Source organism: Staurois parvus, unplaced genomic scaffold, assembly GCF_062004578.1.
Source record: "Staurois parvus isolate SC_StPar_1 unplaced genomic scaffold, SC_StPar_1.0 ptg000067l, whole genome shotgun sequence".
NCBI classification, from domain to species: domain Eukaryota; kingdom Metazoa; phylum Chordata; class Amphibia; order Anura; family Ranidae; genus Staurois; species Staurois parvus.
In genome coordinates, this window is record NW_028317863.1 from 89809 (window position 1) to 112445 (window position 22637).

The window sequence follows — 22637 nt, forward strand, 5'->3', positions numbered from 1 at the left end:
AGGTGTTTATAACACAACAGAGCAAACTAAATGTCATTCAGTTGGGTTTTACACCTTAAAGGTTTATTGAAAAACTGGAAAAACTGGAAACTATGTTGCAGGCTTGTTTTAGAGCTTCAAATATGTCTCGTATTTCCATTCCCCAGCTCTACAACGCTTTCCCTGAAATTCTGAAGTGGCTTCCAGGCGAACACAACAAGATCTTCTTGAATGGCACCATGCTGCAGGAATTCTTGGGCAACCTCATCAAAAATCACGTCAAAACTCGAGACCCCAACTGCCCGCGAGACTTTGTGGACTCTTTCCTAAACAAAATAGACGAGGTAATTCCCCAAAACATCTCTTCTGGGAGCCAAAATGGTCTTCACTGCATAGAAGACTTCAGCCTAGTGCAGGTGTGGGCAACCTGTGGCTCTCTAGCTGTTGTGGAACTACATCTCCCATGAGGCATTGCAACATTACAAAACTGACAGTTACAGCTATGACTTGCAGAGGCATGATGGAACTTGTAGTCCTGCCACAGCTGGAGAGCTGCAGTTTGCCCACCACTGGTCTAGTGCGTTGGGCTTGTGAACTCTACCCTGAAGACCAGTATGTGCAATATCCACTAACAGAGCTTTTAGCAAGCTTTGAGCAGCTTTCACCAACCCTGCTGACCTCCAGCCTTTCCATCACAGTTGTACTACGCTCCTCTCCTGGACCAAAATGGCACAGCGCCACCCACTGAATGGAGGCCAGGTGGCACCTGCCTACATACTGAAATTGCTTACTCTGATTTCACTGCACACTGTGAGCTTCTCACAATGTGCATTAGAAGCTGCAGTAAGTCAAAAAGAGCTTACCTCATTTCCTGGCTGGAGGACCTCCAGCATCATCTAGCCTTTCCCTCCCCAGCCTGACTGTCCCTGGTACCGCCCCTTTCATTCATTGGATTTCAGTTCCCATGGAGGCTCAGCATGACATGTGGACATTACCTAGGGTGGTGCAAAATACAGCCTGCCTAGGAACGCCCACTCCTCCAGACTGACAGCTACCCATCAAGACTTTTTGAGATTTACATAACTCCGCCCAAAGGCCCGCCCACTGCTTGCATCAGGACTGAGTAACCCTCCTTCCCAAATTTCTATATTTTCGTAATTCCTCCCAAGAGCCAATCTACTACTTGCATCAGGGCGGAGGGCTCTGGAGAGGAGTATTGAGGCAGGGTGCTGTGATGTTTTCAGGAACCTATGTACAGCACCCTGCTGGCCCCTCCCACCAGCCATGATCTGCCTGCATTGCACAGAGAACCACAGAGACCCAATGATGGCATCAGGTATGTCAAGGAAATCAATGAAATACATTTAGGAAAATGTGTGAATCTTGGGTGAAAATAATCATAAATAGACCTCTTAGTCCTTACTTTCCACACCAGACCAGAGAAACATCCCCTTTAACCATTTAACTACCGCTCACTTATACCCCCTCCCTGCCCTGGCCAATTTTCAGCTTTCAGTGCTGTTGCACTTTGAATGACAATTGCGCGGTCATGCAACACTGTACCCATATGAAATTTATATAAAATATCTTTGTTTCTATTATACAATTTTGCAAACAGGTAACTTTTCTCCTTCACTGATGTGCGTTGATGAGGCTGCACGGATAGTCAGCACTGATGGGCACTGATGAGGTGGCACAGATAGGCAGCACTGATGGGCACTGATGAGGTGGCACGGATAGGTAGCACTTATGGGCACTGATGAGGTGGCGTGGATAGGCAACACTGATGGGCACTGATGAGGTGGCACGGATAGGTAGCACTTATGGGCACTGATGAGGTGGCATGGATAGGCAACACTGATGGGCACTGATGAGGTGGCATGGATAGGCAACACTGATGGGCACTGATGAGGTGGCATGGATAGGCAACACTGATGGGCACTGATGAGGTGGCGTGGATAGGCAGCACTGATGGGCACTGATGAGGTGACGTGGATAGGCAACACTGATGGGCACTGATGAGGTGGCGTGGATAGGCAACACTGATGGGCACTGATGAGGTGGCACGGATAGGCAGCACTGATGGGCACTGATGAGGTGGCGTGGATAGGCAACACTGATGGGCACTGATGAGGTGGCATGGCTAGGCAACACTGATGGGCACTGATGAGGTGACGTGGATAGGCAACACTGATGGGCACTGATGAGGTGGCGTGGATAGGCAACACTGATGGGCACTGATGAGGTGGAACGGATAGGCAGCACTGATGGGCACTGATGAGGTGGCATGGATAGGCAACACTGATGGGCACTGATGAGGTGGCATGAATAGGCAGCACTGATGATGTGGCATGGATAGGCAGCACTGATGGGCACTGATGAGGTGGCACTGGTGGGCATTGATGATGAGGCACTGATGGTGCTACAGTGATATGCAGCAATGATGGTCACTGATAGGCGGCACTGATGGGCAGCGCTGACTGACGGCACTCACTGGCAGCACTGACTGATGGCACTGACTGGCGGCATTGCTAGGCACTGATGGGCGGTACTAATGGATGGCACTGATGGGAGGCACTGCAGGGCACTCTTCATCAGTGCCCTGATGATCAGTGCCGATCTGCTCTGTGACAGCGTGTGGAAAGTGCATCACATGATCAGCATAGGACAAGGTGATCACGGAGATCGCTGGGGGCGTGCAGGAGGGCGTGTTCTGGGAGGACATCATATGGCGCTCTCCCAGAACTGGATAACCGCGCTGGAGCCGTCATTCGGTTACAAAGTGTTAATTAAATAGGCTGTGATGCTGGTAGGCGGGGCTTGCAATTATACGCTCACTGTGATTGGCATGCAGTGATGACATAATTGGGAGCCCCGCCTCCCGATGGTTGGTGCCAGGCACTGAGCCTGTCACAGTTTTGGGGGCACCAATGGACTGCCCCCGCGGAACAACATAGTGGCACATAAATGCAGCAGCGTGGTGTTAAGGCCGACCTCCGTGCTGGCCCATGTGTGATGAGGGCAGGAAGAGGTTAAATATGGCCAACTGGGTCTCAAGTTCTGTTCTTCCCCCCAGGAGGCGGGTAACCCGGAATCCCACTTTACCATGGAGAGCCTGACTATGACCACCTTCAACCTGTTCATTGCTGGGACCGGAACCACGTCCTCCACCCTCCGATGGCTGCTGAAGTTTATGATGGAATATCCCGAAATTCAGAGTAAGGATTGTATTCATAGAAGGGATATAATCGTCTTTGGGAAGGGGCCTGTCCAATATTGTGTGTGCACCATACAGTATGTGTTTTCAAACCCAGATATTACCTTGTAAAAGTAGCAGTGACATCATCACTGTGCTGTTCATAGACTGTGCAGAGAGCACAGGAGGGGCCCAGCTGGCTCCACCCCCTTCAGGCTGCCTGCAGAAAACTACAGGAGGGGGCGGAGACAAGACCAGTCACCCTGCACAAGGAAAGAGAGCAGCGATGAGCGGTCTCTATCATAGGACAGAGATGCTAGGTTCACTTTAATGTGAGTTTGGTTTGCACCAATCAGAGAATGGGAAGGGGGGAGGGGTTACCGGACGGTGGTGTTCTGACATGTGCGGCTTCCTTTGCAGAGAAGGTCCAGGCTGAGATTGACAACGTTATCGGCACGGAGAAATGTCCATCCCTGGAGCACCGCGTCTCCTTGCCGTACACGGACGCCGTGATTCACGAGGCGCAAAGATACGCTAGTGTGGTGCCCAACGGTCTGCCGCATGCCGCTCTGCGCGACATCAAAATTAGAGGCTACACTATACCAAAGGTACATCCAACCCATAGTCTACCCTGATCTACACTGTGGGGGAGGGGGCATTAGAGTGTCAGCTCCTCTGGTACAGAGACCGATGGGACTGTGGGGGAGGGGGCATTAGAGTGTCAGCTCCTCTGGTACAGACACTGATGTGACTGTGGGGGAGGGGGCATTAGAGTGTAAGCTCCTCTGGTACAGAGACCGATGGGACTGTGGGGGAGGGGGCATTAGAGTGTAAGCTCCTCTGGTACAGAGACCGATGGGACTGTGGGGGAGGGGGCATTAGAGTGTCAGCTCCTCTGGTACAGAGACTGATGTGACTGTGGGGGGAGGGGGCATTAGAATGTCAGCTCCTCTGGTACAGAGACTGATGTGACTGTGGGGGAGGGGACATTAGAGTGTAAGCTCCTCTGGTACAGAGACTGATGTGACTGTGGGGGAGGGGACATTATAGTGTAAGCTCCTCTGGTACAGAGACTGATGTGACTGTGGGGGAGGGGACATTAGAGTGTAAGCTCCTCTGGTACAGAGACTGATGTGACTGTGGGGGAGGGGACATTAGAGTGTAAGCTCCTCTGTACAGAGACTGATAGGACCGTGGGGGGGGGGACATTAGAGTGTCAGCTCCTCTGGTACAGAGACTGATGTGACTGGGGGAGGGGACATTAGAGTGTAAGCTCCTCTGTACAGAGACTGATGTGACTGGCTCAGTGATCTCTGTACAGCGCTGCGGTATATGTCAGAGCTATATAGATAGAAATCAAACCAATGTGTATCTTCTCAGGACACGCAGATCGTCACATTCCTGCACTCAGCTCTGTACGATAAGAAGTATTGGGATAAACCTGAAGAGTTCGATCCCGATCGTTTCCTGGATGAGAACGGCAAGTTTGTGAAGAATGAGGCCCACATCCCATTCGGGGCAGGTAGGTAGACGCGGACCAGAGATCGATCTTCTGGCATACATTGTAACAATGTGCAGTGTGTGTGTTTTGTTGATCCGCACACAATGTAACGTGACGTGTCGTGTGCGCACAGCTGGACTCCAGGCAGATACTGTATAAGACATGAATGAAATCATCGCACCAAGCGATTTGGAATCAGCGGCAGAATCGGCGCAATAAATTAGTGGGAAAACGCACTCGGGTGCCATTCATTCTTGATGGCACCCCAAATGCGCTGCAATATTGTTGCGGATCACAAATGCATGTCAAGCGCATGACAAAACAGTTCAACGCTGATTGTCCAAAATGCTGCATGGGACACGGGACTCGGGATTCATGCGCGGGGCAGACCATTCCAGTCCAAATCCAGGAGCGAGAACGCACTTTCCTGTTATTAGAGTTGTGGGCGGGAACTAATTCTATAGCTTCAGCCCCAATTTTTTTGTGACTCCACCCCTTCCATTCTTCAATTATGGCATGTGCACAGAAATGCAGAGGGGCTCTGCCCAGCCATTGGGTTCTGCCAGGGCTCTGAAGATGGATGGGGAAATCCTGCACGTGTGCAGAGGGATGGGGAAATCCTGCACGTGTGCAGAGGGATGGGGAAATCCTGCACGTGTGCAGAGGGATGGGGAAATCCTGGACGTGTGCAGAGGGATGGGGAAATCCTGCACGTGTGCAGAGGGATGGGGAAATCCTGCACGTGTGCAGAGGGATGGGGAAATCCTGCACGTGTGCAGAGGGATGGGGAAATCCTGCACGTGTGCAGAGGGATGGGGAAATCCTGCACGTGTGCAGAGGGATGGGGAAATCCTGCATGTGTGCAGAGGGATGGGGAAATCCTGCACGTGTGCAGAGGGATGGGGAAATCCTGCACGTGTGCTGATGGATGGGGAAGTCCTTCACGTGTGCAGATGGATGGGGAAATCCTGCACGTGTGCAGATGGATGGGGTAATCCCGCACGTGTGCAGATGGATGGGGAAATCCCGCACGTGTGCAGATGGATGGGGAATCCCGCACGTGTGCAGATGGATGGGAAATCCCGCATGTGTGCAGATGGATGGGGAAGTCCTTCACGTGTGCAGATGGATGGGGAAATCCTGCATGTGTGCTGATGGATGGGGAAGTCCTTCACATGTGCAGATGGATGGGGAAATCCAGCACGTGTGCAGATGGATGTGGAACCTCGCATGTTTGCAGATGAATGTGGAACATAGCATGTGTGCAGATAAATGGGGAGCCCCACATGTGTACAGATGAATGGGGATACCTGCATATGTGCAGATGAATGGAGAACCCCACATGTGTGCAGATGGATGGGGAAATTCTGCACATGTGCATATGGATGGGGAATCCTGCATGTGTGCAGATGGATGGGGAACCTAGCATGTGTGCAGATGGATGGGGAACCTAGCATGTGTGCAGATGGATGGGGAACCCCACATGTATACAGATATTTAGGGAACCCCACATGTATACAGAAGTATGAGGAGCTCTCAGAACTGGATGGACATAAATATAAATCCATTGGCTGGCAGAACACCCCCCCCTCTATGAATGTTATATTCTCAGGGAGGGCTTTGTGCGGAGTGCAGCTTTAACTTTAGGTTTAGCTTTCATTTTTAATCTTTCTTGCTTGTGTAAGTGATTAACCCTTTCCCCTCCCCCCTCTCCCCTCCCCCCCTCCAGGGAAAAGGGCGTGCATCGGGGAGGCTTTGGCCAAGACGGAGATCTTCATCTTTTTCATCAGCTTCCTCCAGAAGTTCAACTTGAAATTTCCTCCCGGAGAAAAGGGGCCCATCAGACTGATCGAGGGCGGGACCCGGGACCCCAGACCTTTCACCATGTGCGCCGAGAGCCGGAATGAATAAAACTGCTCTCTGATTGGCTGGCTGGAACACGATCAGTTATGGGATGGATGTGTTAAGGGATGGATTATGGGATGGATGGAATTATGGGATGGATGGAATTACGGGATGGATGTATTATGGGATGGATGAAATTATGGGATGGATATATTATGGGATGTATTATGGGATGGATGAAATTATGGGATGGATGTATTATGGGATGGATGTATTATGGGATGGATGTATTATGGGATGTATTATGGGATGGATGTATTATGGGATGGATGGAATTATGGGATGTATTATGGGATGGCTGGATTATGGGATGTATTATGGGATGGCTGGATTATGGGATGGATGGAATTATGGGATGGCTGGATTATGGGATGTATTATGGGATCTATTATAGAATGGCTGGATTATGGGATGGATGGATTATGGGATGGATGGAATAAGGAATGTATTATGGGATGGATGGGTACATTCAGGGCCAGTTCACACTAGAATCACACAGGAACGCAAACCGAACACAGATTCCTGTGCATTCCCGTGCGGTTTTGCAGCCCATTCATTAGAATGGGCTGCAAATCACACCAGAAATGCTTACAAAAAGTAGTGCGCACCAGTTTTGAGAAATGCATCATGCGATTTGGTGCCTGCAAACGGACTGAGTTTGCCATCTGCATTTGGAGTACCATTTACAATGTCTTGGCACCCGCAGCACTTTGCAAAGGCAGTGCGCTTTGAACACAGTGTGGGAAACGCGCACGGAAAACACCTTTCCCGCACCGCATTTTGGTGTTAACTGGCCCTCAGCCCGTCCCTGATCAGAGGTGTGTGTCTGCACTTTGGCTACTATGTGCTTTGGCTTTGGGTCGGACTACCTACAGGTTTCATTTGCTACCGCTAATACTGGAATGGGTATTGCCTTCGTTTTTGTTTTGCTTTTTTTTTTTTTAAAGTGGGTCCTACAACAACCTCCATCTATAACGTAAACCTCTGTGTCGGCCTTTCAAAAGAAGCTGCTGCCCTCAAGTCAGGGCTGAAATGGTATTTATCTTGCATGTATTATCACAGTTTTATAATGTTCATGTTGTTATGATCTATTTTATAATAAACGCAATCAATGCCTATTGAGTGTTTTGCTTTTATACATTTGATATTGTGTCAGTGCGATCTCTGTAACTGATCCGGTTGAGGTGAGATAGCTCAGTTTACAGACTCAGTAGCTTGGCAGAGAGTAACTCAATCCAAATGACATCCTGCAGATCATAGCAAGCTTCAATCCAAAAACTTGTGCAGATCATAACAGAAGAACATCAGATAGGTATAAAAAAAAATCATAGTTCCAGCAAAATACAGCACATGTTGAGAATAGAGGCTAAGTATCAAAAAGAAGGGTGGGACTAACTACATAGAGCCCCCCCTAGCTACGGAGTGAGGAGAGTACAAAGTTATTTAAAGGCAAACAAACAATGCATGTGTAACATGATAGGCCTGTACAATTTAGCAATAATCTGTAAAAATGCAAAAAAAATCTTCACAAAAATATTTTCTCCAGTGCAACTATAGTGTGATGATTTGACAAGCTTTACTGCAGATTCTTACCTGCTTCTGTTCAGTAAATATTGATGCAGTCTGCTCCACACATTTTCTCAAACTGACCGCAAGGTGGAAGGGTCACATAATCTGTCTCAGCAGGGTTATATATAGTGGTGCACCAAAATGAAAATTCTTGTGCCGAAACCAAAATGTCTGTGTATGTGGGGGTGGGGAGGCTCCAGTTTTTTTTTTATATTTTTTTTTCTACTTTCATGTATATATTTTTTTTCTTTAACTTATGAATTTATTGCTATCACATAGGAGACCAGGGGCAGACTGACCATTCGAGCACTCGGGCACTGCCCGAGGGCCAGGGGTCAGTAGGGGGCCCCAGGAAATGCCCCTTGTACCTTTTATAGGCTTTTTTTGGATGTGCTTTGAGTGTGGGCAAGGACACAGGGGCCCCATGATCCCATATTGCCCGGGGGCCCCATGAGTTGTCAGTCCGCCCCTGTAGGAGACCAATAGTCCCTTATGTGATAGCATATGAGTGACAGGTCCTCTTTGTAGGCGGAAGGGGGTGGGGAGAGGAGCAGTGCATACAGTGAGGTGGCAGTGTATACAGAGAGGTTCCCTCACTGGCTGTCACTATGTCGGTGCCGATTTTTAAATGCAATTTCCGGCTTTTTTTCTCTTCACTATAGCTCACAGAATCAGCTGTCACTTTCCCCAGAGCTAAAGGAAACTCTATTTCTTTTAACTCTGGAAATTAAACTAAAAGGAAACATTGTTTCTTTTAGCTGGGGGGAAGTGACAGCTGATTCTCTGAGCTATAGTGAAGAAAAAAAAATCCGGTAATTACATTTAAAAACCGGCACTGACCTCGACATGTTACAGTTGTGTCCAAAATTATTCAACCCCCAATGCTGTAAAGGGGTTTAGGGACTATAGTGTACATTTGGAATTGTATTCAGAATCAAATCCTACAAGGACGTTGTAACTACCCAAATGCAACTAAAATGACATCAATTGTTTATGTAATACAGTAGTAAATGGTTCTTATGTGGTTTCTTCATTGCCACAATTATTCAACCCCTTAAAGACTACCACTCTGAAGAACAGAGGTTCATACAGGTGCTTTCCATCAGGTATTGAAAACACCTGTGGATGTCACCGAGCAGCAATCAAGCATAATAAGCACCAATTAGGCAGCTTTAAAATGACTGTGATACTCAGCTCCTTCTAGACATTTACTGGTGTGGTTACAAACATGGTGAAGGCAAGAGAATGGTCCAGGAAGACAAGAGAAGAGGTGATTTCTCTTCACAGGAAGGGCAATGGCTATAAGAAGATTGCAAAGATGTTAAACATACCAAGAGACACCTTAGGAAGCATCATTCGCAAATTCAAGGCAAAGGGCACTGTTGAAACGCTACCTGGTCGTGGCAGAAAGAAGATGCTGACTTCGACTGCTGTGCGCTACCTGAAGCGTAGAGTGGAGAGAAGTCCCCGTGTGACTGCTGAGGAACTGAGAAAAGATTTGTCAGATGTGGGTACAGAAGTTTCAGCCCAGACAATAAGACGCACACTGCGTAATGAAGGCCTCCGTGCCAGAACTCCCAGGCGTACCCCCTTGCTGTCTCCAAAGAATAAGAAGAGTCGACTGCAGTATGCCAAAAGCCATGTGGACAAACCACAAAAGTTGTGGGATAGTGTTCTGTGGACTGATGAAACAAAATTAGAACTGTTTGGGCCCATGGATCAACGCTATGTTTGGAGGAGGAAGAACAAGGCCTATGATGAAAAGAACACCTTGCCTACTGTGAAGCATGGTGGAGGGTCAATCATGCTTTGGGGCTGTTTTGCTTCTGCAGGTACAGGGAAGCTTCAGCGTGTGCAAGGTACCATGAATTCTCTTCAGTACCAGGAGATATTGGATGGAAACGTGATGCAGTCCGTCACACACCTGAGGCTTGGGAGACGTTGGACCTTTCAACAGGACAATGATCCCAAGCATACCTCCAAGTCCACTAGAGCATGGTTGCAGAGGAAAGGCTGGAACATTTTGGAGTGGCCATCGCAGTCACCAGACTTAAATCCGATTGAGAACCTCTGGTGGGACTTAAAGAAAGCAGTTGCAGTGCGCAAGCCTAAGAATGTGACTGAACTGGAGGCCTTTGCCCATGAAGAATGGGCGAAGATACCCGTAGATCGCTGCAAGACACTTGTGTCAAGCTATGCTTCACGTTTAAAAGCTGTTATAACTGTAAAAGGATGCTGTACTAAGTACTAAGATTGAATGTCACTTGGGGGTTGAATAAAACTGATAATGCTGTGAGCACAGAAAAGACATTTGTGGTTATTTCATTATAACTGTTATGTTATATTTGTCTGACCTACAAGTGCCTCTTTAATGTAAATGTAAGCAAGATGACTGAATGATCAAAAGCAATGTCAAACTGGCCAAAACACTCAATTTCAGTGGGGGTTGAATAATTTTGGACACAACTGTAGGTATCTATTTACTCGGTGTAACATCCTCTTTTATATTTTATATAAAAAATGAGTTATCTGTTGTTTTTTTTTTTGCATTAAAATTCATTAAAGTGTTTTTTTCCCCCAAAAAAATGGTGTTTGAAAAACAGCTGCACAAGTACCTTTTGGCATAAAATATTGCAATGATCGCCATTTTATTCTCTAGGACAGGGGTCTCCAAACTTTTCAAACATAGGGCCAGTATACTGTCCTTCAGACTTTAGGAGGGCTGGATTAGGGCCAGCGAAGATAGAAAATGTCCTGGCCCCAGCATCATCATGGCCGCAGGGTTGATGGTTAGTAGGAGGAGCAGTGCCCCATCATTGGTATTAGTGGGAGGAATAGTGCCCCATCATTGGTATCAGTGGGATGAATAGTGCCCCATCATTGGTGTCAGTGGGAGGAATAGTGCCCCATCATTGGTGTCAGTGGGAGGAATAGTGCCCCATCATTGGTATCAGTGGGAGGAATAGTGCCCCATCATTGGTGTCAGTGGGAGGAATAGTGCCCCATCATTGGTGTCAGTGGGAGGAATAGTGCCCCATCATTGGTGTCAGTGGGAGGAATAGCGCCCCATCATTGGTGTCAGTGGGAGGAATAGTGCCCCATCATTGGTGTCAGTGGGAGGAATAGCGCCCCATCATTGGTATCAGTGGGAGGAATAGTGCCCCATCATTGGTGTCAGTGGGAGGAATGGTGCTGCATTGTTGGTGTCAGTGCAAGGTATAGTGCCCTATCATTGGTATCAGTGGGAGGAATAATGCCCCATCATTGGTGTCAGTGGGAGGAATAGTGCCCCATCATTGGTATCAGTGGGAGGAATAGTGCCCCATCATTGGTGTCAGTGGGAGGAATAGTGCCCCGTCATTGGTGTCAGTGGGAGGAATAGTGCCCCATCATTGGTATCAGTGGCAGCAATAGTGCCCCATCATTGGTATTAGTGGGAAGAAAAGTGCCCCAACATTGGTATTACTAGAAGGAATAGTGCCCCAACGTTGGTGTCAGTGGGAGGAATAGAGCCCCATCATTGGTGTCAGTGGGAGGAATAGTGCCCCATCATTGGTGTCAGTGGGAGGAATAGTGCCCCATCATTGGTGTCAGTGGGAGGAATAGTGCCCCATCATTGGTGTCAGTGGGAGGAATAGTGCCCCATCATTGGTGTCAGTGGGAGAAATAGTGCCCCATCATTGGTATTAGTGGGAGGAATAGTGCCCCATTATTGGTGTCAGTGGGAGGAATAGTGCCCCATCATTGGTGTCAGTGGGAGGAATAGCGCCCCATCATTGGTATTACTGGAAGGACTAGTGCCCCATCATTGGTGTCAGTGGGAGGAATAGCGCCCCATCATTGGTATCAGTGGGAGGAATAGCGCCCCATCATTGGTGTCAGTGGGAGGAATAGTGCCCCATCATTGGTATCAGTGGGAGGAATAGTGCCCCATCATTGGTGTCAGTGGGAGGAATAGTGCCCCATCATTGGTGTCAGTGGGAGGAATAGAGCCCCATCATTGGTGTCAGTGGGAGGAATAGTGCCCCATCATTGGTGTCAGTGGGAGGAATAGTGCCCCATCACTGGTGTCAGTGGGAGGAATAGAGCCCCATCACTGGTGTCAGTGGGAGGAATAGAGCCCCATCATTGGTTTCAACGGAAGAAGTACTGCCCCATTGTTGGTCTCAGTGGGAGGAATAATGCCCCAAGGGTAGCAAAGAACCACATCTGGCCTTTGGGCCGCAGTCTGGAGACCCCTGCTCTAGGGTCTCTGCAAGAATTTTTTTTTAATATTTACAGTACATTTAATGTTTAGGGGTTCTAAGTAATTTTTTAGCAAAAAATAGTGATTTAGTGCCATAAAAAGCCTGGTCTTCAAGTGGATATATATATATATCCATCCATTCAGTCATACCTGACCATGGACCGTCACTCATAAGCGACTTTTTCCATGAATTCTCTTAGCAATTATTTTTACAGGGTAAGTTGCCAGGTCTTTCCCCAACCCCCACCATGCAGGAGATCCCACATGGCCAGGGATGAAACTAGGACAATTTAGACAGGAGCCAATTAACCTACCAGCATGTCTTTGTAGTGTGGGAGGAAACCGGAGTACCTGGAGAATATATATATATATATACAGTCAGGTCCATAAATATTGGGACATTGACACAATTCTAACATTTTTGGCTCTATACACCACCACAATGGATTTGAAATGAAATGAACAAGATGTGCTTTAACTGCAGACTGTCAGCTTTAATTTGAGGGTATTTACATCCAAATCAGGTGAACGGTGTAGGAATTACAACAGTTTGTATATGTGCCTCCCACTTTTTAAGGGACCAAAAGTAATGGGACAATTGGCTTCTCAGCTGTTCCGTGGCCAGGTGTGTGTTATTCCCTCATTATCCCAATTACAATTAGCAGATAAAAGGTCCAGGGAAGAGAGGTCCATCAAGAGAAGACTTCACCAGAGTGAATACAGAGGGTTCACCACAAGATGGAAACCATTGGTGAGCCTCAAACACAGGAAGGCCAGATTAGAGTTTGCCAAACGACATCTAAAAAAGCCTTCACAGTTCTGGAACAACATCCTATGGACAGATGAGACCGACATCAACTTGTACCAGAGTGATGGGAAGAGAAGAGGATGGAGAAGGAACTGCTCATGGTCCTAAGCATACCACCTCATCAGTGAAGCATGGTGGTGGTAGTGTCATGGCGTGGGCATGTATGGCTGCCAATGGAACTGCTTCTCTTGTATTTATTGATGATGTGACTGCTGACAAAAGCAGCCGGATGAATTGTGAAGTGTTTCGGGAATATTATCTGCTCATATTCAGCCAAATGCTTCACAACTCATTGGACGCTTCACAGTGCAGATGGACAATGACCCAAAGCAGACTGCAAAAGCAACCAAAGAGTTTTTTAAGGGAAAGAAGTGGAATGTTCTGCAATGGCCAAGTCCATCACCTGACCTGAATCCGATTGAGCATTTCACTTGCTGAAGACAAAACTGAAGGGAAAATGCCCCAAGAACAAGCAGGAACTGAAGACAGTTGCAGTAGAGGCCTGGCAGAGCATCACCAGGGATGAAACCCAGCGTCTGGTGATGTCTATGCGTTCCACACTTCAGGCTGTAATTGACTGCAAAGGATTTGCAACCAAGTATTAAAAAGTGAAAGTTTGATTTATGATTATTATTCTGTCCCATTACTTTTGGTCCCTTAACAAGTGGGAGGCACATATGCAAACTGTTGTAATTCCTACTTCGTTCACCTGATTTGGATGTAAATACCCTCAAATTAAAGCTGACAGTCTGCAGTTAAAGCACATCTTGTTCGTTTCATTTCAAATCCATTGTGGTGGTGTATAGAGCCAAAAATGTTAGAATTGTGTTGATGTCCCAATATTTATGGACCTGACTGTATATGTATGTATATATATATATATATATTTTTTTTTTTTGCAAATATATATTGTGTGTAAATATCTAAATATATATATATGTCTGCAAAAAAGTGTATGTATGTGTGTGTGTATATATTTATTTTTTTATTTGCAGATATATACAGTATATACATATATATACCGTATTTGCCGGCGTATAAGATGACTTTTCAACCCGTGAAAATCTTTTGAAAAGTCGGGGGTCGTCTTATACGCCGGTATACGGCGAGCCGGTGTCAGGGCGGCACTTTTTCGAGGGGCGGCGCCGCCCCCCCTCCTCCTCCAACGCACACCAAGTACAGGGGTGGGCAGAGGGGCTGCTGTACCTTACCTGGCTCCGGTCCCGGTCGAACGACGATCCGGTCCAGGAAGCGCGACTGCTCCTTCTTTCAGTTCGGCCGCTCGATGGTCCCGCCGCCCGCTCAGCTCCGCCTCCTCACCGGTGATTGGGCGCCAGCACTGGAAAGGCACACAGGCGACCAATCACCGGCGAGTAGGCGGAGCCGAACAGCCCCGCGAAAATCAAGCGGCCGAACTGAAAGAAGGAGCAGCCGCGCTTCCTGGACCGGATCGTCGTGGGACTGGGACCGGAGCCAGGTAAGGTACCAACGATGAGGTACTGTTCCTCCCCCACTGACACCAACGATGAGGTACGGTTCCTCCCCCACTGACACCAACGATGGGGCACTATTCCTCCTCCACACTGACACCAACGATGAGGTACTGTTCCTCCCCCACTGACACCAACGATGGGGCACTATTCCTCCTCCCCACTGACACCAATGATGGGGCACTATTCCTCCCCCACTGACACCTATGATGGGGCACTTTTCTCCCCACTGATACCAATGATGGGGCACTATTCCTCCCCCACTGACACAAATGATGGGGCACTATTCCTCCCCCACTGACACCAATGATGGGGCACTATTCCTCCCCCACTGACACCAATGATGGGGCACTATTCCTCCCCCACTGACACCAACGATGGGGCACTATTCCTCCTCCCCACTGACACCAATGATGGGGCACTATTCCTCCCCCACTGACACCAACGATGGGGCACTATTCCTCCCACTGACACCAATGATGGGGCACTATTCCTCCCCCACTGATACCAATGATGGGGCACTATTCCTCCCCCACTGACACCAACGATGGGGCACTATTCCTCCTCCCCACTGATACCAATGATGGGGCACTATTCCTCCCCCACTGACACCAACGATGGGGCACTATTCCTCCTCCCCACTGACACCAATGATGGGGCACTTTTCTCCCCACTGGTACCAATGATGGGGCACTATTCCTCCTCCCCACTGACACCAATGATGGGGCACTATTCCTCCTCCCCACTGACACCAATGATGGTGTGCGTTGGAAGAGGGGTAGTCTTATACGGCGAGTATAGCTCAAACCCTATATTTTAACAGGAAAAGTAGGGGGTCGTCTTATATGCCCAGTCGTCTTATACACCGGCAAATACGGTATATATATATATTTTTTTTTTGCAGATATATATACACAAATGTTTTGCTTTTCATTTCTACCCTGACATTTTTTGCCTTCCTCTGGGTTAACTGTGATTATACTATTACAACTTTTTTTTTCTATGGTTGAACTGGATGGACTTTTGTCTTTATTCAGCCAGACTAACTATGTAACTATGAAATGAATGGGTTGTTTGCCAAGGTGAGGGTTCACATATACCTGAACACAGCAGCCACCTGTTGCTTCCTCCTTTGGTATGGCCCTGCCCCTCTACTCCAGTAATTACGGTAGCTCCCCTGGCGGGGCGCCTGCACTGGAACAATGGCAGCACTCTCTGTCTCCTTGGAGTCACACAACAATAGGGAGAAAGTTGTGAAAACATCAGCAGCTCTGGGAATGAATCTGTGACGGGCAGAGCCGGCGTACAGCGCTGATTTCCTGGGCACAATGGGCGCGCTCACCGTCGCAGTGAAGAAATAGAGAATTTAAAAAAAAAAAAAAAGGGAGAGACCCTTTAAATGCCGGTGAACGCCATGGAAGTCTCAGAACTCAAGCTGCGATTTGCCCCGGACCTTCGCTGCGAGAACCGAACCTCCAAGGTGCCCCTCTGCCAGTCCTGCGAGACCTGCGTCCTGGCCGCCAAGGTGGCCGCCACCAAAGAATGGTTCCCGCGGGCCGGCGACAACTCCCAAAGGAGGTTCCTGTTCGGGGTGGTCCGGCGGATGAAGAGCGCCGACCTGCTGGCGTACGTAGAGAAGGCGCTCCAGCCGGCGTTGGGTAAAGATTTCACCTACAGCCGGTCGCGGAGCAACCCCAGCCTGGCGCGGGACCTCGCCACCGCCAGCTCGGACCGGGCCCTGGACAGGCGGCGGCTGCGGCAGTTCACGGCGGAGACCTGGGATTGGTTGGAGGACGGCTCGTACTGGACCAAAGCCAACTACGCCCTGCAGATGCTGCAGATGTGCGACCCGCACCTGCTGCTCAACGCCGCCAACCTGATCCACGTGCTTCTCATCCGCCAGAGGCAAGGAGGTAAATGGGAGCCTGGGTCCAAAAATCCAGCTGTAGGCTCAATTCACACCTATGCGGGTTGTGTCTGATTATTTATTTTATTTATTTCAGGTACTTATATATCGCTGTCACTTTACACTGCGCTTTACATATATATTGTACATTCACATCAGTCCCTAACCCTCAAGGGGCGTACAATCTAAGGTCCCTAACCCTCAAGGGGCGTACAATCTAAGGTCCCTAACCCTCAAGGGGCGTACAATCTAAGGTCCCTAACCCTCAAGGGGCGTACAATCTAAGGTCCCTAACCCTCAAGGGGCGTACAATCTAAGGTCCCTAACCCTCAAGGGGCGTACAATCTAAGGTCCCTAATCCTCAAGGGGCGTACAATCTAAGGTCCCTAACCCTCAAGGGGCGTACAATCTAAGGTCCCTAACCCTCAAGGGGTGTACAATCTAAGGTCCCTAACCCTCAAGGGGCGTACAATCTAAGATCCCTAACCCTCAAGGGGCGTACAATCTAAGGTCCCTAACCCTCAAGGGGCGTACAATCTAAGGTCCCTAACCCTCAAGGGGCGTACAATCTAAGGTCCCTAACCCTCAAGGGGCGTACAATCTAAGGTCCCTAACCCTCAAGGGGCGTACAATCTAAGGTCCCTAACCCTAAGGGGCGTACAATCTAAGGTCCCTAACCCTCAAGGGGCGTACAATCTAAGGTCCCTAACCCTCAAGGAGCGTACAATCTAAGGTCCCTAACCCTCAAGGGGCGTACAATCTAAGGTCCCTAACCCTAAGGGGCGTACAATCTAAGGTCCCTGACCCTCAAGGGGCGTACAATCTAAGGTCCCTAACCCTCAAGGGGCGTACAATCTAAGGTCCCTAACCCTCAAGGGGCGTACAATCTAAGGTCCCTAACCCTCAAGGGGCGTACAATCTAAGGTCCCTAACCCTCAAGGGGCGTACAATCTAAGGTCCCTAACTCTCAAGGGGCATACAATCTAAGGTCCCTAACCCTCAAGGGGCGTACAATCTAAGGTCCCTAACTCTCAAGGGGCATACAATCTAAGGTCCCTAACTCACATTCACACATACTAGGGACAATTTAGACAATTAGCCAATTCACCTACGAGCATGTCTTTGGAGTGTAGGAGGAAACCGGAGTACCCGGAGGAAACCCACACAGGCACAGGGAGAACATGCAAACTCCAGGCAGGTGGTGCCGTGGTTGGGATTCGAACCATTTTTTTAATGTATTTTGCGTTTTTTTGCTTGTTGCTAGGCAGATTAAAACGCAGCAAAAACGCACTACATGCTTTTCTGCAGCGTCTCCATTGAAGTCTATAGAACCAAAAGTGCAACTTTTTGCGTTCAAAAAAGTCCCTGAGCCCGGGATCACATATGTTCGGTGCGGCATATCGCATGAGATTTGAACAGGAACTGCGTCGCATTAATGTGCAGATCACATGCAAATTCTGTACTGTGCATACATTTTGTATGGCTCTAATCGCAGCGCATCAAACAGGTGCAGGACCCGTTTTTGGATCCTCACTAGAATTGGATGGCACGGGTATTCACACCTATGAGATCTGATTCTGCACATTGCACCGCGTTTTGCGGACCGGCGTTGTTAACGTAACATACACACCCGCAGCGGTTCGCATGAACGGGGTGCGATTCTGATGCGGTGCGGAATTCTCACAGAAAACGCTGCAAATTCCGCACCGCATCAGAGTGAACTGAGATGAGGTTTTAGTTCACACTATAGAAATACAGTGCAGATGCAATTTTGATGCTTTTTTGATGCGTTTTGCGTTGGAATCTGCCTAGCAACAAAAAAAACCGAAAAGTATCAAAAACGCATGTGCAAAAACACTAAACGCACCGCAAAAAGCACTGCAGAAACGGATCAAACGCAAACTGCATAGATGTGAACCGAGCCTTAGCGTCGGTTCACACTATAGAAACGCAGTTCAGATGCGTTCCGAATGCGTTTTTGCATGTGCATTTTTGACGTGTTTTTGGCGCATTCCGGTGCGTTTCTTATGCATTCCAGTTCATTTTTTCCCCTCTCTCTTTCTTCATTTTAAATAGGAACATGTACAGGGGTGGACTGAGGACTCATGGGGCCCCCGGGCAATAGGGGATCATGGGGCCCCTGTGTCCTTGCCCACACTCAAACCACACCCAAAAGAGCCTATGGAAGGTACCAGGAGCATCTCATGGGGCCCCCTACTGACCCCGGGCCCTCAGGCAGTGCCAAGTGGCTAAATGGTCAGTCTGCTCCTGGACATGTGTATTCCAGTGCATTTTTGGTGCGTTTTGGTGGGTTTTTGATGCATTGCAGTTAATTTTTTCATTCTTCATTCCTCATTTTCATTCTTCATTTTCATTCTTCATTTTAAATAGGGACATGTGCATTCCAGTGCGTTTTTGATGCGTTTTACCGCTTTTCGGTGCAGTGCTGTGTAGAAAAAAATGCAGAATGTTCTACTTTTTTTTCCTGCAACCAGAACGCACCGGAACTGCAAGCACTGGTGGGAACTATGACGCTGACAACCATATCATCTACTTTCTGTGTGTTTTGGATGCGGAAAAAAAGCAACTGAAACGCATGGAGTGTGAACTGGTCCTGACCCATTCCAAAAAACGCACCAGTGAAAACGCACAGCTGCGAACCTGTCCCATAGGAAATCATGTTAAATGGACTGTACTGCGTTTCTGCAAAATGGTGCAGAGAACGCTTAGGTGTGAACCTGGGGTTATACTGAGCTGCCACACACCAGCTGAAGGTTGAAATCAGGCTTGCAGCGGGATTGGAAGCAGGTGGGAGGGGAGGAGGGGCAGAGATCACACCTACAATGCCTTCCTCTGCTTTCCTATCCAGAAGGACAGCTCCATCTTTGTTCAGGCATCAACCAGGGTCACCCTTTATTTTCTCAACTGAGATTCTGGCTTACAGATGACACAATCATGTGACTCCTGGTATCTGTGCAGTTCTTGGCTGTGTTCACAAATGTCTGACACATACCAGCCCCTGCTGCAGCCTTTCACCTTGTGACTTACTACAAAGCTACAATGTACAGTCTGATCACTGGGGGAGGGGAGACTGAGGAAATGATCCTCCTCCTTCTACAAAGTTACAGTGTACAGTCTGATCACTGGGGGGGGGGGGGAGACTGAGGAAATGCTTCCTCCTCCTTCTACAAAGTTACAATGTACAGTCTGATCACTTGGGGGGGGGAAGACTGAGGAAATGATCCTCCTCCTTCTACAAAGTTACAATGTACAGTCTGATCACTGGGGGAGGAGGCTGAGGAAATGCTTCCTCCTCCTTCTACAAAGTTACAATGTACAGTCTGATCACTGGGGGAGGAGGCTGAGGAAATGCTTCCTCCTCCTTCTACAAAGTTACAATGTACAGTCTGATCACTGGGGGAGGTGAGACTGAGGAAATGCTTCCTCCTCCTTCTACAAAGTTACAATGTACAGTCTGATCACTGGGGGAGGGGAGACTGAGGAAATGCCTCCTCCTTCTACAAAGTTACAATGTACAGTCTGATCACTGGGGGAGGGGAGACTGAGGAAATGCTTCCTCCTCCTTCTACAAAGTTACAATGTACAGTCTGAGCACTGGGGGAGGGGAGACTGAGGAAATGCCTCCTCCTTCTACAAAGTTACAATATACAGTCTGATCACTGGGGGGAGGAGACTGAGGAAATGCTTCCTCTGCCTGCAGCTGACTGATGACATCATCTCAGCCTAGGCAGAGTCACTGGATTGGAGCTCAAGAATGACTTTTAATTGATAATAGGTGGAGCTTTTCTGAACAATGATACTGTTGCCGTTTATTATGACATGTCAGGAATTTATTGATGTAAATTTAGAGCCCGTTCACATTTGTGCAACTCGTCATGCGACTTTGGGGTTCAAAGTTGTACGACAAGTTGCGCCCCATGTGACCCAATGAGTACCATTCATAGCTGTGCGACTTCAAGTTGCAGTGACTTGAAATTAGTTCCTGCACTACTTTGGTCCGACTTTCAAAGTCACACACAAGTCGCATGTATATCATTCAGTTGTGACTTTCAAGGGTTTACATTGAAGTCTATGGCCCTCAAGTCGCTTGACAGCCACACCTGAATGATGTACATGCAACCCGTGTGCGACTTTGTACGTCACGACCAATCATCCTCGGCCAAAGTCGCGCCGATCCAAAGTCGCATCAAGTCGCCCTGAAAATCGCCCGAGTGTGAACGGAGCCACACTGAACAGGTCTAGGCCAAATCCAGGACAGGAGCAGCGCCTGTCGCATGCAGAGGTTTGCCGGCATGAAAAGCGATCGGTCGGTGTTCCTCGCCATATTCGTCACGGATATTATAGGCCCATGAATGTTTGATGAGCTCCTGACCCGCAGACCTTTCTGCTAGACCAAGTTTCACTGCCAGAGGCCAATATTCCACTGACACGTTATCTTCGTGCGTTCACCCCATCCAGCATCGCTGAGCCGTACCCCGGAGTATCGGTACTATTCACCCCCGGGGGGGGGGCAGAAGCATTAGACCCCCCCACCATGATCGCTATTGTGTATGTAACCCCAAAATCTTTCATTCTACTATATTATGTATCATGTCTCCCTATATACAGTTTTCTGAATCAAATCATCTTATCAATCGAATAAAAAAGTTTCTTTCCTGGAGCTCCTGACAGATACAGCACTTCCTGCGGCAGGCTGACAACGCCAGGCCGCTGCCTCTGAATTAGCTGCACCGTTGTCAGCCTGCTGCGTAAGGCCCTTCAGGAGCACTGTGGGAGGTTGGATGGCACCCTGGGTCACTGTTAGAGGTTAGGGGCACTCAGGAGCGGACTGACCATTTGGAAACTCTGGCACTGCCCAAGGGCCCGGGGTCAGTAGGGGGCCCCATGAGATGCCCCTGGTACCTTTTTCATAGGCTTTTTTGAGTTTGGGCAAGGGCACAGGAGCCCCATGATCCCCTATTGCCCGGGGGGCCCCATGAGTTGTCAGTCTGCCCCTGGGGGCACTATAGAAAACTGGAGGCTCTACAGCAGGCTGGGTGGCACAGTGGGCTCTAAGCGGCCCGAGGGCACCATAGGCCACTATCGGAGGCTGGGGTGGGGGCATTATGGGAGCTGGGGAGCACTGTGGGAGGTTGGGGGCACCATGGGTCACTGTTAGAGGTTAGGGGCACTATGGAGGGGTGGAGGCTCTACAACAGGCTGGGTAGCTCTGTGGGCTCTCAGGTGCCTGAGGGCACTGTGGACCACTATAGTAGGTTGGGAGGGGGCACTATGGGAGCTGGGGAGCACTGTGGGAGGTTGCAAGGCCCCCTGGGTCACTGTTAGAGATTAGGGGCACTATGGAAGGCTGGAGGCTCTAAAGCAGGCTGGGAGGCTGGGTGGCACAGTGGGTTCTCAGGGCCCTGAGGGCACTGTGGGCCACTATAGGAGGTTAGGGGGCACTCTGGGTCACTGTTAGAGGTTAGGGACACTATGGAGGGCTGGGGGTTCTACAGCAAGCTGGGAGGCACTATGGGCTCTCAGGGGCCTGAGGACACTGTAGACCACTATAGGAGGTTGAGGGGCACTCTGGGTCACTGTTAGAGGTTAGGGACACTATGGAGGGCTGGGGATTCTACAGCAGGCTGGGAGACATTATGGGCTCTCAGGGGCCAGAAGGCACTGTAGGTCACTATAGGAGTTTGGGGGGTGGGCATTATGGGAGCTGAGGAGCACCATGGGAGATTGGAGGGCATCCTGGTCACTGTTAGAGGTTAGGGGCGCTATGGAAGGCTGGAGGCTCTACAGCAGGCTGGCCTGTCAGGGGCCTGAGGAAACTGTAGGCCACTATAGGAGGTTGGGGTAGGGAACTATGAGATCTGGGGGCCACTGTGGGAGTTTAAAAGCTGGCTGGAGGCTTGGAAGAGGGGAAGTCGCGGTCTGGCAGTTGGCCATGGCCCGTTGGTTGAGAACTTCTGGTTTAGAACCAATGTGGAAGGGTAAGCATTGGATCCAAAACTGAGCATACTAGAACTGA

General features: G+C 49.0%; 2 protein-coding genes and 1 long non-coding RNA gene across 3 annotated transcripts in view; 2 read left to right on the forward strand and 1 right to left on the reverse strand.

Annotated features, from left to right (window-relative positions):
* The window catches only part of LOC149469574 (cytochrome P450 2H2-like), a 19994-nt gene extending 12295 nt beyond the window's left edge, over positions 1 to 7699 (forward strand). Inside the window, exons 5-9 of the mRNA XM_089668968.1 lie at positions 147 to 323; positions 3056 to 3197; positions 3596 to 3783; positions 4556 to 4697; positions 6406 to 7699. Coding sequence (XP_089525094.1) covers positions 147 to 323; positions 3056 to 3197; positions 3596 to 3783; positions 4556 to 4697; positions 6406 to 6587 — 831 coding nt within the window. The 3' untranslated portion in view covers positions 6588 to 7699. The remainder of the gene's footprint in view (positions 1 to 146; positions 324 to 3055; positions 3198 to 3595; positions 3784 to 4555; positions 4698 to 6405) is intronic.
* The window catches only part of LOC149469575 (uncharacterized), a 21050-nt gene extending 4450 nt beyond the window's left edge, over positions 1 to 16600 (reverse strand). Inside the window, exon 1 of the long non-coding RNA XR_016311551.1 lies at positions 15795 to 16600. This is a non-coding gene — a long non-coding RNA (uncharacterized LOC149469575). The remainder of the gene's footprint in view (positions 1 to 15794) is intronic.
* Positions 15904 to 22637, forward strand: part of FBXW10 (F-box and WD repeat domain containing 10) — a 35944-nt gene continuing 29210 nt past the window's right edge. The window contains exon 1 of the mRNA XM_089668967.1: positions 15904 to 16607. Coding sequence (XP_089525093.1) covers positions 16094 to 16607 — 514 coding nt within the window. The 5' untranslated portion in view covers positions 15904 to 16093. The remainder of the gene's footprint in view (positions 16608 to 22637) is intronic.